The sequence below is a fragment of the Patiria miniata genome, unplaced genomic scaffold (genome assembly GCF_015706575.1).
Source record: "Patiria miniata isolate m_02_andy unplaced genomic scaffold, ASM1570657v1 HiC_scaffold_1, whole genome shotgun sequence".
NCBI classification, from domain to species: Eukaryota; Metazoa; Echinodermata; class Asteroidea; order Valvatida; family Asterinidae; genus Patiria; species Patiria miniata.
This window is the reverse complement of record NW_024037047.1, coordinates 8,760,817-8,776,967: the sequence shown is the minus strand read 5'-3', so window position 1 is coordinate 8,776,967 and position 16,151 is coordinate 8,760,817. Positions and strand designations below refer to the sequence as shown.

General features: G+C 40.2%; 1 protein-coding gene and 1 long non-coding RNA gene across 5 annotated transcripts; one reads left to right on the top strand and one right to left on the bottom strand.

The window, feature by feature from the left end:
- The first annotated feature begins 45 nt into the window (after positions 1-45).
- LOC119722049 lies at positions 46-6,871 on the top strand. Its single transcript, XR_005270377.1, has 3 exons — positions 46-69; positions 5,376-5,511; positions 6,116-6,871. It is a non-coding gene; the product is annotated as an uncharacterized LOC119722049 (long non-coding RNA).
- A 1,805-nt stretch (positions 6,872-8,676) lies between these two features.
- LOC119722016 (CCR4-Not complex 3'-5'-exoribonuclease subunit Ccr4-like) lies at positions 8,677-16,047 on the bottom strand. 4 transcript variants are annotated; one of them, XM_038191994.1, is made up of 7 exons: positions 15,917-16,047; positions 14,266-14,746; positions 12,752-12,928; positions 11,999-12,178; positions 10,892-11,083; positions 10,268-10,348; positions 8,677-9,672 (listed from the first exon to the last, which is right to left on the bottom strand). In XM_038191994.1, the coding sequence occupies exons 2-7, from the start codon at positions 14,521-14,523 to the stop codon at positions 9,355-9,357; spliced, it is 1,206 nt and encodes a 401-aa protein (XP_038047922.1). In that variant the 5' UTR covers positions 14,524-14,746; positions 15,917-16,047; the 3' UTR covers positions 8,677-9,354. The 4 variants fall into 4 exon arrangements, with proteins under 4 accessions (XP_038047922.1, XP_038047931.1, XP_038047939.1 ...); XM_038192003.1 differs by having other exon boundaries at positions 14,266-14,760; positions 15,917-16,023; XM_038192011.1 differs by lacking the exon at positions 15,917-16,047 and adding an exon at positions 15,859-15,910 and having other exon boundaries at positions 14,266-14,760.
- Between the last annotated feature and the right edge of the window lie 104 nt (positions 16,048-16,151).

The window sequence follows — 16,151 nt, the reverse complement described above, 5'->3', positions numbered from 1 at the left end:
CCAGACTACAGAAAAATGATTGTTTTTCTTGGTTTTTATAGCATTTCCGAACCCAAAACGTCAAAAAAAGTCAGTGTAACTATATTTGCTATATATTTCCAACCCTCCAATTCCATCCATTTCTGAATATTACAGCAAAAGCAAATGATGTATATTCCCTTTAAGAAGGCAGTTTGACACACCATTTTGGACCTCTGTGGGGAGTCATTACAGGGAACTACATCCTGGAATGAGCCCAATTGGGCTACAAAAACTACAAAACATTTGAAAGTAGAATGTAAACATCACACAACTATCTGTTACAAAATGGGCATTTTGTTATAATAATCTTGTGTTATGCGTGGGAGATCGATTTGGAGGTCCACGTTTGCGACCCCCAAAAGACGGGCTGCGGCTAGTTGCGATTCTAGCCGTTATGTATACACCTTTTGCGGACGTGTAAGAAACCACATTAGTGCATTTGATATGTGCACATGGATCAGGTGAGATATAAATAATTTGTTGTCATGAATTCATAAATTATTCATATGTATCCACCTTTTGCGGAAGTGTAAGAAACACCGTACGTGACATCCGTGCATTTGGTGTTGTGTGGAATCATATGTGACATACACATTGTGTATCGAAAAACATATGTCTATTCCGTCGTGTCAGATGTACAACCACTTTTTTCATATTTTTTTGGGGGGAACGGTAAGACATTATGTTGCCGGTCAAGTTCTTTCAACCAGATGTTTGAAATAGGATAAGCAAACACTCCAAAATATGAAAATATTCTGGATTTCAGGACGCAGTGCCCCTTAATAAACAAAGCTCCCTTCCTTGCGCTGTGGTTCCAGAGATAATGTCATAAATACACAACCACCAGTTTTCTGGAGTTATCTTCTTGTTGTCAGTTTATGCCAGCATAACAGACCATACGGATTTGTCTTTTAATTTGGCGTTCACATGTAAAAGTGTACAATATAACAGTGACCACAATCAATAAGACAGGAAAAAATTTCATAATCTCTGACAGGCCTTGACTTTAAGCTTTTTTTTTTTCAACTATCCCACCGGGCTAGATAACTTAGTGTATTACAAGCCCGCAGGATTTTATACTGGCCCACTGGGTATTTTAGACTACATGTACTACATATATTGCTCATTGGCCACATTGTATATTCAGTTACAATGCGAATTTCAGCCTGAACTACATGTATTTGGGTCTGTCTACAGTAAATGTCACAATTGTGGGACATTGCTGGAGAAATTTGAACAACAAATTTCCCCCCTCTTTTTTGGTTTGTGTTTAACATCCATGTGTATGCTTGTTAACCAAGAAAGGCCAAGATAATTCAAAAAGTGTTTAAGAAGTTATGGCAAGTTAATCTTGAAGACATAACGTATGTCACAGGGACAGACATATTTCTTCGCTTCATCCTAGTTCCACAAAATTACATATAATTCAATCACACTTGATATGGTGTCATTTACTACCCCAATGTTAATATTCAAGGAACTTTCAAAGAGACTGTAGTCTTTCTTCAGGATTTACAAGGTGGATGATGCAGAGAAAATCACGTTTGTCACTGGGACAGACAAAACAGCTTTAACGATTGGTTTGTTTCTCGAAGATGACCCTTTTCATCACACCAGAGTTGTAAGTGCCCTAAAAATCCTATGCAGATTTTGTTTACGTTGGCCAATCAATCTGTGATAACCTGGAAGTGAGAAATACTGACATGATTTTGATATCATGTTTGTTACATGGGCAGACATTGGGCGTCATGTTTGTCACATGGACAGACAAAACAATTTCTTAGTTAATTTTTTTAGAAAATAAATTATAATTTTAACATTAAAGGTTATTAGATAAGGCCCCTGTAAACTCCTATTTCCAATCTCTTAAGACTGATCAACCCACATAATTAAATTACCATGAATAAATGCTGACTTGTATTAAACATGGACATGTATTGTCACATGGACAGACATACTGTATTGTGTATAAAATTTCTAACAAGAAATAAAAATGTGACTGATAATTACCCAAACGTTTTAACTATTCTCTCAAGTTAATTTGTGATCATTTTATTTGCATAAAGACTACTTCAATAGATGAACAGCGTGTAATTGTGTTTCAATGAATCACGTTTGTCACAAGGACAGACTCATTTATCATGTTTGTCACATGGACAGACTTTTTGTGTTTTAAAGTCAAATTTAAGAATGAAAACAGTATTGATCATATTTATGTAAGCCAATATTTTTTTTAATTAGTTTATAATAATCTTAATTACATAAAGACTTCCTTTATTTTATATGAACACCATGTAGTCTTGTTTCAATGAGTAACGTTTGTTACATGGACAGACATGTGCATACACTATAGTATCACGTATGTCACCTTCTGGGAGCTGAGGACAGACGATCTTCTCGATCACTGTTCAACAAAATGGACTGACTTCTAATAATAAAATAATGGCAGTTGTATTGCACATACCTTTGTTATCAATGTATGTGCACTCATAAGACTAGTCTTTAAAGATTTTTATGGTTGCAAGAAATTAAATCATGTGACATACGTGATCAAAAATGGACAGACATTTGTATTTCTTTTACATGGATCCGTGTTTTTGTTTCTAAACTGAACAAAAAGCCACAAAAAAGTATATGCATTAAAGGTGAGCAGTTTCCTCAGCAAAATGTACATTTTTTGTTGAAGTTAGCTGTTGATAACATGGAAAAAACAGCATGTATCACGTTTGTCACTCTGTGGACAGACGCCGTGACATACGTGATTGCTGAATTTTCTGCGTTTAAATTCCTGTTTAAACTAATTTTAAAAAAAAATAGAGCTTTTGATTTCAACTTATTTCTCATCTGTAACATTTTCAGTACCCATGAACTGTGTTTTTTCCTCATTTTAATGCCTATTTTACATAACCTGAAAAACATGAGTACACACAGTTATATACATGTCCCACCTGGACCCCCCAAAATAAGCTGGACATTTTTATCAAATTTCTCATTATTTCAACAACTAACATCCAAATCCTTTATTATTATGTACACTATATCTCTCCTATTGAATGACTACTACTACAATTATTGAAGTTTATTTCTTGACTTTTAACATGGTTTAAATGAGAGCTATTTTTCATGTTGTGCAGTTGTGACATTTAGTGTGGACAGACCCATATCTATTTATGCTATTAGAAAGCTATTTTAAAGGGGCGCTGGTCCTTAAAATACCCAAAAATGTTACGTTTTGGATTTTTTACTTAGCCTATTTCAAACATCTGGTTGAAAGGAAACCAACCTAATGTCTTACTGTTCCTGAGAAAAGACGGAAAAAAACGCCTGTTTACATCGGACATGACGGAGCACGAATACATTTTTCGTGTCCAGGGTGACCGTAAGGTCATGACAAAATTTGCTAAATGCGCTTCAACAATTGGTCAGATTTGTCAAAAATCTGCCAAATTCCCCAGAATAACTCGAAATACACTATAAACACTTTAAATCACATGCAGCTGTTGTAATGTTGCCTTAACTAATGTTCAAATTATATTATAAACAATCTATAGCCACATAAAGATAATGTGAAATTGCGTAAACTTCAGGCAATTAACATATGGAGTTGCGTCACAACGAAATCTGGTTCCCAGTGAACCTCAGCACTTAGACCGGGCAACCTGTCTTTTTTTGCAAGGGTTTGTTTGAAAAGATTGAAGCTATTGTAAACAAGTGTACCTGTTTTTTTGCAAATTTGCTGTTTTTTTGTCAAATTACCATTTTTGCAGAATTCTGCCAGATATCTTGCCAAAAAATCCACTCTGTCGAATTTTCTGTCCAACTCCTTTTTTAACCAAAAATCTGTCAAAGTTAGCCAAAAATCGGCTAAACGGTCATTATGTTCGTGTGGTTCTCAGTGTATGATATACACATTGTGCATCTCGGGAACAGTGCGCGGTGACCAATCACCAATGCAAAAAAAAAGTTTCTTCAACGTCTGCAAAAGGCCAACACTTTACGAATGAAATCACAACTAGCATCTAAACAGCTCAAATTTATGGAGTTGCAAAAGTGGCCCCCGAAATTCGTTCTCGCACGCATAATACAGGAATAACACAAAAATGCCCAGTTTTGAAAGGATAGTTGTGTGGATGTTTATATCCTACTTTCAAATGTTATTTACGATTAACATCATCTCGTTCAAAGCGCATTTTGTAGTCCGATTGGGCTGTTCCAGGATCTAGTGTTCCTTTAAAAAAATGGGAAAAGAATGTTGCAACCTGACGCCACTTTTTTTCATCGTATGATATATTATCGCAGTGAAGGTCAGTCATGGCAAAAATATTGAAACCACATGAATCTGGTACTGAAAATACTGAAAAGTCGGAAAATACAATGTACTTTGAAAATGCACTAACCATCCATAGACTTAGAAATGTTACACACCCAAAAAAGTGGCGTCTGGATACTGCATTCTTTCCAAAAAAATGGCCACAAAACGTGACAAAAATTCAATTCTTCAAAAATAATGGACGATGAAGATTGTGAACGGCACAATGTACAACAACGTACGCTAGCCACGACGGGATTTACGGGGATGATGACGATGAGGAATGAACACCGGGAATTGCTTCCTATGCCACGGGCTGGCCGCACGCCAGGGCGGGTAGGCATGCCAGGCCGGCTCACAGCCAGCCCGTGCCGGTGAACTATGACCAAATTTTCCCGGTGCATCCTTAGAGAGCAACACACCGTCTGGAATGCTTAAATCTTGCTTTGAGACATCCCCTGCCCAAATTTCTGGGTCAAAAATTTCATATTTCACAAGTTCCTCATTCAAACGTCACCTACATGTACATGCACCGAAGCCAATGAATTGAACAAATCTCACCCAGTTATAACTTCCATCTGACATGTACTAGAGAGAGTTAACATGAAGGTGGCAGTGACACTGTTCATGCCGACAACGCGATGCAATCAGACAATGGCTTGCCCGGACTTCCCGCCATCACACGTGTGTATACAGCTGAAAAGTAAAGAAATTATATGTAAAACGGGCAAAAAATTCAAAGTGACAAGGTACTTCAATCGCTGGACTCGGGCTAGTTAATTTCACCTTAACTTCCATAAAATCATGTTTTCATGCTGCACTAAACTTGTAAGATTGTAACGCTTTTTCAAAGTCTGGTGTGAACTGAGCAGCTTTTCAAGCGATAAGTCTGTTGAATGTAATCTTGAAAATACGGTGAATATTGCACTATACCCCTCCCCCTTTCCAGTTCCGAAATCTATGCCATGGCGTATGCAGTAATTATGTAGGCCTTCCCGGAAAGAGATCATTGTATAAAACTTAATTTGTTTTTATGTTTCCCCAGATGAGATACTACAGTGTGTCTGGATGAATTTACCTAGAGGTGGGGAGGGGGAGTGAGCAGTGGAAACAGTGGGGGGCCAATAGTAGCCCCCCTGGCCCCCCTCCCAGCAGTTCCGCCTCCAATGAGGTAAACAGAGGTGAGTGTTTTCTTTATAGAATAAACAAATCCTTTTGGAAATAAATTGTCCCCCCCCCCCCCCACCATCCACCATCCCCCCCCCCCCCATCACCCGCCACTTTCCTTAGAACTGGAAAGCGACTTTTAGATGAAAAAGTTCAGTCAAGATGAAGATATGTAATCATCTCATTGGAGAAGACATCCCCTGCCCAAATCCTGGGTCAAAAATTTCATATTTCACAAGTTCCTCATTCAAACGCCACCTACATGAACATGCACGGAAGCCAATGAATTGAACAAATCTCACCCAGTTATAACTTCCATCGGACATGTACTAGAGAGAGTTAAAATGAAGGTGGCAGTGACACTGTTCAATTGGCAATAAAACGCACAAAAAATGTTGGCTAGAATGGAAAGACATGCGTCATTTAACCTCCATGTTAAATTTTGCAAAAAAAAGATCAAAAAGATCAAGAACAAGGTACTATCGCATTGGAGGGCAATGCGAAGACATACATTCTTACCATTGTTCATCCTGGAAATGAACAGTCCGACGCAACAATGGCCAAGCAAGGGTTACATTTGTCACTAGAGTCCTGTTCCCCCATTCCTCAATGCTCTAGGGTGCACTGGCAAGCATGGTCAGGACACGCACATATCTGTGCCTTCAGTTGGGCCTTCAGAGGGAGATGAGGGGACAGAAGAGAATAGTCAGAGCTGGGAGCACAACATGAAGGTTAGTAAGACTGATGCGAGTCTCTGCAGGCCACGCAAGAAGAGTGGAAGAACGAGGTCTTCGGACTTCAGCTAGAGCTTAAAGAGATGACAGAAGAGATGAACAGTCCGAGCTGTGAGCGCAACACGCAAGGACGAGGACAAGAATGAGGTGCAGGGACTGCAGTAATCATCTCATTGGAAAGGACATCTGTACTTTTTCTCGAGAATAATACCTTTGTAAAATATTTGTTGGTACATGTACATATACATGTAATTGGGCTGTTCCTTATTTTCATATTTTTGGGTATTTTTAATCTATCATGTCGTGCAATATGTATACCAGCATTACATTCACTGCGTGGACTTCCGAACAAAAGATGTCCACATAAACCAGTTTTAGCAAAGTGAGTTTTGTTCACAGTTTTTTCTTAATTACATGAAAACAAAGGAATGTCCAGACAAGGTATGTAAAACAAACGTGTGTGTGTGTGTTTGTGTTTTGTCTGGTCTGGGTTTGTCGAATTATAGTTGGTCCTTTATTATGTCTTCAACTGTTACAATCTATATTCTCTTTGTATGCATGGTAACTACCCATTTCTGTACATGTTCTATCTGTACTTTTTCTGAATAATAATTGTTTGAATATTTGTTGGTACATATAATTTGGCTGTGCCTTATTTCATGTTTTTGGGTATTTTTAATCTGTCGTTGTACAGTGGGCGTGTGCGTTTGTTTATGGTGTAAATCGAGGACACACACGTGCAACATCATCAGTGAATCCAGGACAGGAACCAAATCGAGAACGACCTCGATTAGAAAATGTGTACAAAACCAATGCGAGATATTGCGAAAAAGTTAGTACGAACAAAGGCCCCCCCCCCCCTCTCAAATGGCAAAAGCCTGTAGGGAAAATTATTAATCCTCTGATAAACAGGAAAACTGTCAAGTGGCTAAATATCTCCAAAAGAAAATTCAAAAGGATCCTACATTTTACTTGCACTTACTGTGTGTGAGAAATTAAATGATCAGACACAAAATTAAATGCTTCAATGAAAATTTATTCTTGTAAATTATTATCTTCAGTTGCAGTGATTAAAATAAAGAAACTATTGATTACAAAATAAAACCGGATAGTAAATGACAGTTTTAACTATTTACAATAAAATGAACAGAAAAATGCAGTTCCCTTCCCAAGGAATGAAAGGCGATCCCAGGGAAAAATGCAGGCCCTAAATCAGTCCAGTTTGCGTAAAGTGTTCTGCAACAACCGGGGGCTGTCAGGAACGTCGCGGTCCAATCGGGGGACGTCGGCGAGCGCGTGGAGGAGCTGATCGCTGATCGGATGGGGAAAACCATTCTTGACTGCTTCAAAATCTGCAGAAATTGGCCCAGCACTGGATCAGAATGGAGATCAGGATTCCGCAAAATCTGTCGATGTCCCAGGCTCCCTGTCTACAACGCACGAAACAGCTGGCGCGTGCGGGTGAATCAGCGATAGTTTCCCTGTTGTTACGGCGGTGAAAGTCACTGGCGATAGTTCATGAAGTTGTTGCTGGAGCTATTGCTACGGCGGCAATGCTGATGACCACGAAGTGTATGTACCATAGACATATAATAAAACCTAGACACGACATTAAAGCTAGAGTCCATCATTTGCAGCCATCCGAAAAGTAACTGGCGTAATTATTGTTGAAAAACAAACTTGGTTGAAAGATAGTAAGGGACTAAACTCCCTGTGAAATTACTCTTTCTGGGAAGCTGTCATTTTGAAGTAATCAACGAAAGAAGGCATTTCCAACGGTGATTCTTAAGAAGCACTGTAGGAAAATTTAAATTAGTAGTTGGTTTTGTTATTCAGCGCAGCGCGCACAAGTATTGGAACGACGCACACGCGCGCGCGGTTGTTATAATTCGTCGGATCAGTGCGCGACGTTGCGTATAGCTGCAATTCAAAACAATTCAAAACATGATTCAGTAACTTTTGATTTGAAATTGAGATCTTAGAATGCTGTTTTTCTCGGAATGTACAGCTGAAGCTGAGCTGAAACTTCATCAGGTTAGTTGTTCAGTATCCTTCTTTAGATTTTGAGCACTTTTGTTGCTTCAAACGAACAAAATGCACAAATTACAAATGATGGACTATACCTTTAACTGCTTTTACGTTGTAAATTCTGTGAGCAAAACGGGCTGCGTGACACGGCCTGGCGCAAATTATCATGTGGCTTCGATTTATGCGCATACTTTATACATATCCCAAGTTTGTTCAGGCCAGCGTCAATGCACTTGTGCACCACTTAGTTTTTTTGTTTCCCGCATGCGTATGGGACCAAATGATTCCAAATAATCCGCACAGTGAGATAGCTCTCTTGCCGACGCGTCACGCCCGTGGTGAGCATTTGTGTACTATGCGCAGCATTTTGCTCACAGGCGCAATAGCAAATGTCGTGTCTAGGTTTTATTATATGTCTATGGTATGTACATGTAAACACGTACGTACACAAGACGACGAAAACTCTGCTGAATCACGGAGAGCAGTCGATGAAAAATGAGTCAAAAGCACTGTTTACACGTGTAGAGCTCTACTGAAAGTGCACACAAAGAGTGAAAGAATTCTTGACATAAAGCTAGAGCTGGAAAATACAGTAGGCTAGTGAAAAGAGCAACAAAATTCGTTGAGAAAATTTAACTGCGGTGCAACAATGTTGAGAAAGAGGCAGAAGAGAGCGCTGGTAGTGCGCTACAAAAACGTGGCATTTAAATTGAATAATAAGTTAGTGCTCTGATTGGCAGGGGCCATGGTAATGATCGATATGCTAATTTTAAAGTTGCTAATTGGTCAAACAACGGAATAACATGCATATTCATGAAAAATAGGAAATGGAGTCGTTGTATGTCTAAATTTAACTACTGGGTGTGAATGAAATGCAACAATTAGAAAACTTGAATTTGAATATATTGAAGAACAAGAACAATTCGCAAATATCAATGATCAAATATGAATTCTAATTTTAGTAAACGGCAACAAATTTATCCTGGTTGCTACAAGCCCTACATATGCATTTTGTATTTTTTTTTATGGTAGAGGACCCTCCAAGTTGGTACTATGTGGCCCCCCCCCTTTGATGTCTTCCACAACAACTTCCTTTTAGGAAACCACATCCGTTAAATGGAACTTGGCCTTCATCAGAAGGTGGTCCGATGGAAACACGGTGTTCGGGCAGGCATAAAGATTGTCCAAGACCTCCCTGGCGACCATTTCCAGGGCGCCGTCGCATTGCAGGGTCTCCGCGCTGAACCAGAGGTAGTCCAGGGCTTTGATGCGTTTCCCTCTCGGCCTCGTTGACTGGTCGTCCCCATGTGTGACATCGTCAGTTTCTGGCTGTACGTTGTCTTCTAATTGGTGCTGTTCTTTCCACTCGATGCCCTGTGGGTCGTGGAACTGCGAAAATGGGATTTCAACCCCCTTTCAAAAACGAGAAAAATAAAAATGAAAAGATTTCATTAAATGAAACAACTGATAATATCAAAAGTGGCATTTAATAATAGTGATAATAACATTGGTGCATCATCAATAAATTTTGGTACAGGTTTGTTTTGAACCATGAAGAATCGATCTAGATGGTTTGCAACAGTAACATTCCTTCTCATTAGGGTTGTTTCAACAAAAGGGCGACACTGTCGCCCAAATAAGGCGTGTCACCGTAATGCAGACGCGACTAGCTAAATCTGTTGCCCGCACAAAGTATTCAGTAGTTTAACAGTTTGGGAGGCTAATCATCCTTACTGGCAGCTGAGCACCTAAATAAGCCTCTGTACTAATGACATCACACTTTATTTACGTGTTTGCTTTGCTATGGTGCTCAGTGGGCCCCCACTGGCTCCATAGGAAAGCGCACATGTAAACAAAGTGTGACGTAATTAGTACAGAGGCTTATTGCGAAGGATGCAGAGCACATCCTGTGAGATCAAGAGTGCTTGTTTTTTTTCCGGAGGGAGGAAAACCCTCTGATTAAAATTGCCTCAGAAGGGATGAAAAGAAAAGCCAGGTTGGTTCTTACCATGATGGTTTTATAAGCACTTTGGAAATGCTGGATGCCATGCTGGAAGGATGCCGCCATTAGATCAACAAGAGTGAAGCTCTGCAACAGTATCAGAATGAACGTGAAACAATGTCATAAATTGATGAAGCTGTTTCTAATGCCAACCATAATTGGTGAACTTACAGTGATCAAACTATTGTAAAGGCTACCCTCAATACATTGATCGAACTGCTTCCTGGGCTAATTTGTTTAGAGGCCATGAATTGAGTTTTTTTTTTCCTGAAATCTGAATAATCGTTTCGTAAGGCTTTACATTGCTTGCACTTTTTCTAAGGCTAACCTTATTCTGATGTCGTCATTCTAAAGGGGCTGGGTTATTTTGACCCTCTCACAGCTTTCCTCAGACCTCGGCCATCGAGTGACGAAAAATTATAAAACTCAGTACATGTATAGGACAACTTAATATGAACTCATCCAAGAAATTTCATGACTATAGATTAAAGGGTTTTGGAATTATGATTAATTATTCATACGCACCAATGGTAATTCTACTTTGTGTACGCTACATAAAAATAATGTTTATTGAGACTTTCGGGTCCAGCTGGACACCCTTTGTTTATGAAATCTGTACAAAAGGCACACCTCATTTGGACTGTCCTTCGGCACGACGTCAAACTTGCGGAGCGTTTCTACGCTCTGGTCGCTGAGGCGACCGTCTCTCAGCAGCTGGTAGGCTGGCATATGCGGCTCTGTGTTGAAATCACCGCACAGGATGAGGGCGCTGTTCTTGTTATCATCGGCAAACTGCGCTAGCATATTTGCAGCTAATGCAATCTGAAAACAGCACAACATAGAAGCAGATCCTTGGTTAATAAATAAATCAGCATTTCGTATGCTTTCGTAAAATAATTAAAGGGAATGTACAACATTTGCTTTTGCTGTAATTTTTTTCAGAAATAAATGGATTTGGAGGAATAGTATGTTAAAGCAAATACTGTTGCGCTGACTTTTTTCACGTTTTGGGCTTGCAGATGCTGGAAAGACCAAGAAAACCAATCATGTTCTCGTAGTCTGGTTCCCTGACTCCACTTAATATGAAACGAAGCAATTTATAGACGTTGGGGAATAATAAGGTCAGAGAATCAGTCTAGCTGGCTTGTACCCCTTCACAGGTGTGCAATCAATTGCAAAGAAAATGCGGAATAACCAAATATGAAAAATAAAGAGCAGTTTTTGAAAAAAAGCAAGTTTTCTCCAACGCTCAGTCAGCCGATTAGCATTGGAAGTTGATACAAAAATATCACATTAATTAAAAATTAAAACCAGGAGCCATGATTGTACGGATGCTTTAGAGTGTCATTCCCTGATAGTCCAGTAAAGAATTTGGTGGTAATTTTATCATTTTGTTTTTTTGATGTTTGCAAATGCTGTATCTTCCCTTTAATACTGAATTTTATTCCAAACAACGAAGAAGCAGTAATCGTTGTCAATGTGTACTGCGTTCACGAAGAATTTCGCGGTGATTTGTTTTTTGATGTTTGCAAATGTTGTATCTTCCCTTTAATACTGAATTTTATTCCAAAAAAAAGCAGTAGTTGTTGTCAATGTGTACTGCGTGCACAAGCCTCTCTTGGTGGTCTCCCCCACCTTTTTCTTTCCAACCGTTGAGGGGGTACTTGCGTGTGGAATCCATGGCAATTTGCCAACCGTGCGTCTTTAATGGACGGATCGGATTTTCAACCAACAAACCTGCAAAGTGATGACATCCATTGCAATGTGGTTCATCCAGAATGCGTGCACGTTGCCCAGCTTCAGGACCCGCCCTGTTCTCTTGCAGCGAAAATCGGAGAACATTGTCACCGTTTCCTTGAGGGTTCGCTCCAGGATGGCTTCTGATTGGTCAATCGGGAGGGACATATGGGAGATCTCCTGATAAAACATAAAAGTCAGGGCATATGTTTCACTTTTCATTTTCAGACTGCATCAGCTGATGCCAAGAAGGAACCAAGATAAGTTTGTGAAAAGTTGACTGTTTTTCAGCGACCATCTAGGACCTCATAGAGCTCTAAAACCTCAGTAGTCAGGACCTCATAAGGCTCTATAACCCCAGTAGTCAAGACCTCATAAGGCTCTATAACCCCAGTAGTCAAGGCCTCATAAGGCTCTATAACCCCAGTAGTCAAGACCTCATAAGGCTCTATAACCCCAGTAGTCGGAACCTCATAAGGCTCTATAAGGCTCTATAACCCCAGTAGTCGGGACCTCATAAGGCTCTATAACTCTAGTAGTCAAGACCTCATAAGGCTCTTTACCCTCAGTAGTTAGGACCTCATAAGGCTCTAAAACCCCAGTAGTCGGGGCATTATTAGGCTCTATAGCCTCAGGAGTCGGGACCTCTTAAGCCTCTATAACCTCAGTCTAGCAAAACATCGTGTTTGAAGCATCAAGTTATTTGTTGCAGCCTCCGAGATAAAAACATCTCAATGACACCACAATAGATACCTCTTGTATTTGGTCCTTGAAGTAGACCACTTTGCGCCCCTCCAGCTCAAACCGACTGGGTTTGTAGAAGGTTGCCACTCCCTCATCCACGCCCAACGCCTTGTTGGCATGGAAACCTTTGTAGCCCAGTGCCGACAGCGCTGGCTCTAACACCTCCTTGAAGTACTTGCCATTAACCTACGAGAGCAAACATTTAAACAAACTACATCTGCTCAAAAGGAAGTGTTGGCTTTTCTATTGTTAAAATGTTATATTAGGTTGGAAAAAAAAGAAATTTACTGGAGCATGGTTGAACCCGCGACCTCCGGATAACCGTTCCGGTGCTCTACCAACTGAGCTATCCAGCCCTATGTTGGCGGCTCCACGCTTAGTCAATGTCTTTTTGCAAGAATTGCTAGTCAAAAGCCATAAACCGGTATTGAATGTAGCCAGGGATGACGCCCAAAGTCATGATGCTAGCAACATTAACAATGCTGCAAACCTGGGAAATAGCAAACGGGGATCACTCAGAGAGGATATGTTAATGTATTGGCATTGTAGTTGAGTTCATCACGATCCTCACATGTCCGTCGCAAGCCCTAATCCTCAAATTGAATCACAGGCTATTTTAATTAATGGTGACAAAAGTATATTTAGCTATTGTTCATCCCGGGCTTGGACTATATTTCAATAATATCGTGACAACATTTTTTGGACTTCATTATATAGCGACATTTTTTGGATACCGAGCAATACCAAATGTTGTTGTCAAAATACGTACCGAAAACCCGTTCTCCCTGTTTGCAGTTCCCTCATTACCCAGACTGGGACCCCAGAGTGCAGAAAAACATGCAAACCAAAGTCAGGCAAACTCTACACACTCTTTAGTGGACAAATTCTCCCAAATTTCCGTAAGGCAAGGATAAGGTTCTGACTACATGTATTTCACCAGCCAAGATTGAGGTCTCAATTCAATTTTTAAAGGAAACATTTCTTCAATATTTTGCACCTCAGAGTGAAGCCAAGTGATTTTAATTTGAAGCCCAAGACCACACTGGTGTATATGTTCAACTTTTTGAAAAGATGGTCTGTTCAGCAGTCTGGTGGCAGGCTAGCTAGGTACCAGATGTTTGACTTCCTTTGCTAAGGAGTCTGAGACTGTGTTGGACTGGTTGTTTCATGTGCCAGGCTACTTTCTTGTGTTGCATGTTTTCCATACCTTAAAAGTTCTGTGACTCTTACATAGCCTACAGTACCTAAAGTCCCAAATGTTCGCACTACCTGTCACCATTACTTGTGCAAGGCCTTGTTCAACATCTTGTGATCGTACTTATCATGGACATGTGAGGACTTGTGATGGACCCAACTCCAACACTGGGCATGTTGGGATGTACCGAACGCTGGCTATGCTCACATTCATGCCATGCTCACATTTATATTGCTTGCTTTACAGTAAGACAAACTTCTCTAATTGGAAAGCCCTCCAAAAGAATTTGTAGAAATTCAACCACCAAGGTGGCATGGCTATCTTATACCTCTTGGAGACATATGACATCGGCTTCTCCATGATGCTTCAACTCCTTCAACAGTCGCGGGTGTCTCTCCTCAATGGTGCGGTATCCCGGAGGCAGGTAGGGATACGTCTCCGCACCCACGTGACAGTCTGCAAGGATATTGTAAGTGACAACCACAAAACTATCGGCGATATCATCGTCACTCGCAGACCCACTTTTTGCCGACACCCAGCTTCTCTGCGTTGGAAGAAACTTGTCCGATTCTGGTGAGCTTGCCATGGTGGTACTGATCGACACAGCAGATGCAGAGAAACCACAAATCACTCAAGTTGTTTCAGCAAAATCTCAACTTCTGTACTCATGAAAATGGCGTCGATGAATGTTTAGGGATGTTACTAACACTGGAAATGTCCACACTCATCAGATCAGGAGATCACGTGCCTATAATTTGAAGGTGATGTTCCATGGACTAGTGGAAGGTGAACAAGCCATGCTGGCATTTCTACATAAGATACACTGGAAGAAAAAGAAATCTACCATTAGGCCAAAAACAAAAATAAGTTGGTCTCTGGTCAGCGCGCGCGTCTATTTTAATCATGCGCGTCAATCTTTTTTTTCCCCAAAATGTTCCGCGGTAGGCAGCTCCAACAGCGCCCTCTATTTCTGCACCTCCTCGATTTTTTTTCACCAAAGAGCACCAAGGAATGGGAAATTGCACCAAGACAAATGATCGAAAGCACCAAGGCAAATTATGGAGGACACCAATGTACATGAGGACACCAAAAAAGCAAAATAGTACCCCACCTTGTCTGTATACAATCCAAGCTTGAAGAAGAAAAAAAAAAAAAAAAGCCGCGTCGCCACGTCAATTCCGGAACTTTGGTCTGACCAGAGACCGAATATTTTTTATTTTTGGCCTTAGCCTGTCAAGTGATGTCCAGGTATGGATCATGTCTTTCCGGTCCAGCCCCACCCACCCTAGCCCCATAAGTTTAATGTGGCCAATTTACTGGACTACCTCCGTAAATTAGGCCACGTACAATTCCACCATGTACAAAAACATGTCAAACTTTGTCAATTAGGACCAATTGTGATTTTCACATTTAGGCTTGTAGGTTGTTTTTTTTTACTTTAGAAGCATGCTCACCCTCTTTAAAGGCTAATCAGTGCTTTTTTCAGATGTCTATTTTTTTGTGACATTTCCAGATTCGTTTGCACACGTTTGCGTATCAAAATTTCAACATGAAATTTCACAAATATTAGACATCTGAAAAAGGCAGCACTTTCTGATTAACCTACTAAGAGGGCAAGTATGCTTCTAAAGCAAAAAAACCAACAAACTAAGCCTACATGTGAAAATCAAAATTTGACAAAGTTCGACATGCTTTTGCATATGTGGAAGTGTGGCCTTTATTTACGGAAGTAGCCTAGTTCAGTAAATTGGTCACATTTATTTGGCTATACACCCACCCCACCCCCTTTGCCATTTGCAATGCGTGCCCCCCCCCCCCCCCCCGAAGACCTGCAGTTGAGGTAATTGGTAACTTTATTATAATTATAAGTATAAGTTAAGTTATATAAATAATTCAAAACACTCATAGATGAGTAATCTACAGGTTGATAACATCGTATTCGTATTCGCAACGTAACGTTCGAACCGGTGTACATGTACCTTGGAGAAATGAGTGTACTGACAGTCGCATGACAGCAGCACATGACATAGGGTTTCCGGGTACGTACACGCGCCCCGCCCACACGTGTGCTTCCAACAAATGTAAACAGCGCCCTCTTTTGACTTGGAACACGCGCTGGTTTTTATTTTTGCATTTTTCTATTAAGATTTAGATGATTTTAGTTGGTTAAAATTCAATTCACGCACCAAAAAAAATTGAAAAAAGCCGACAGAT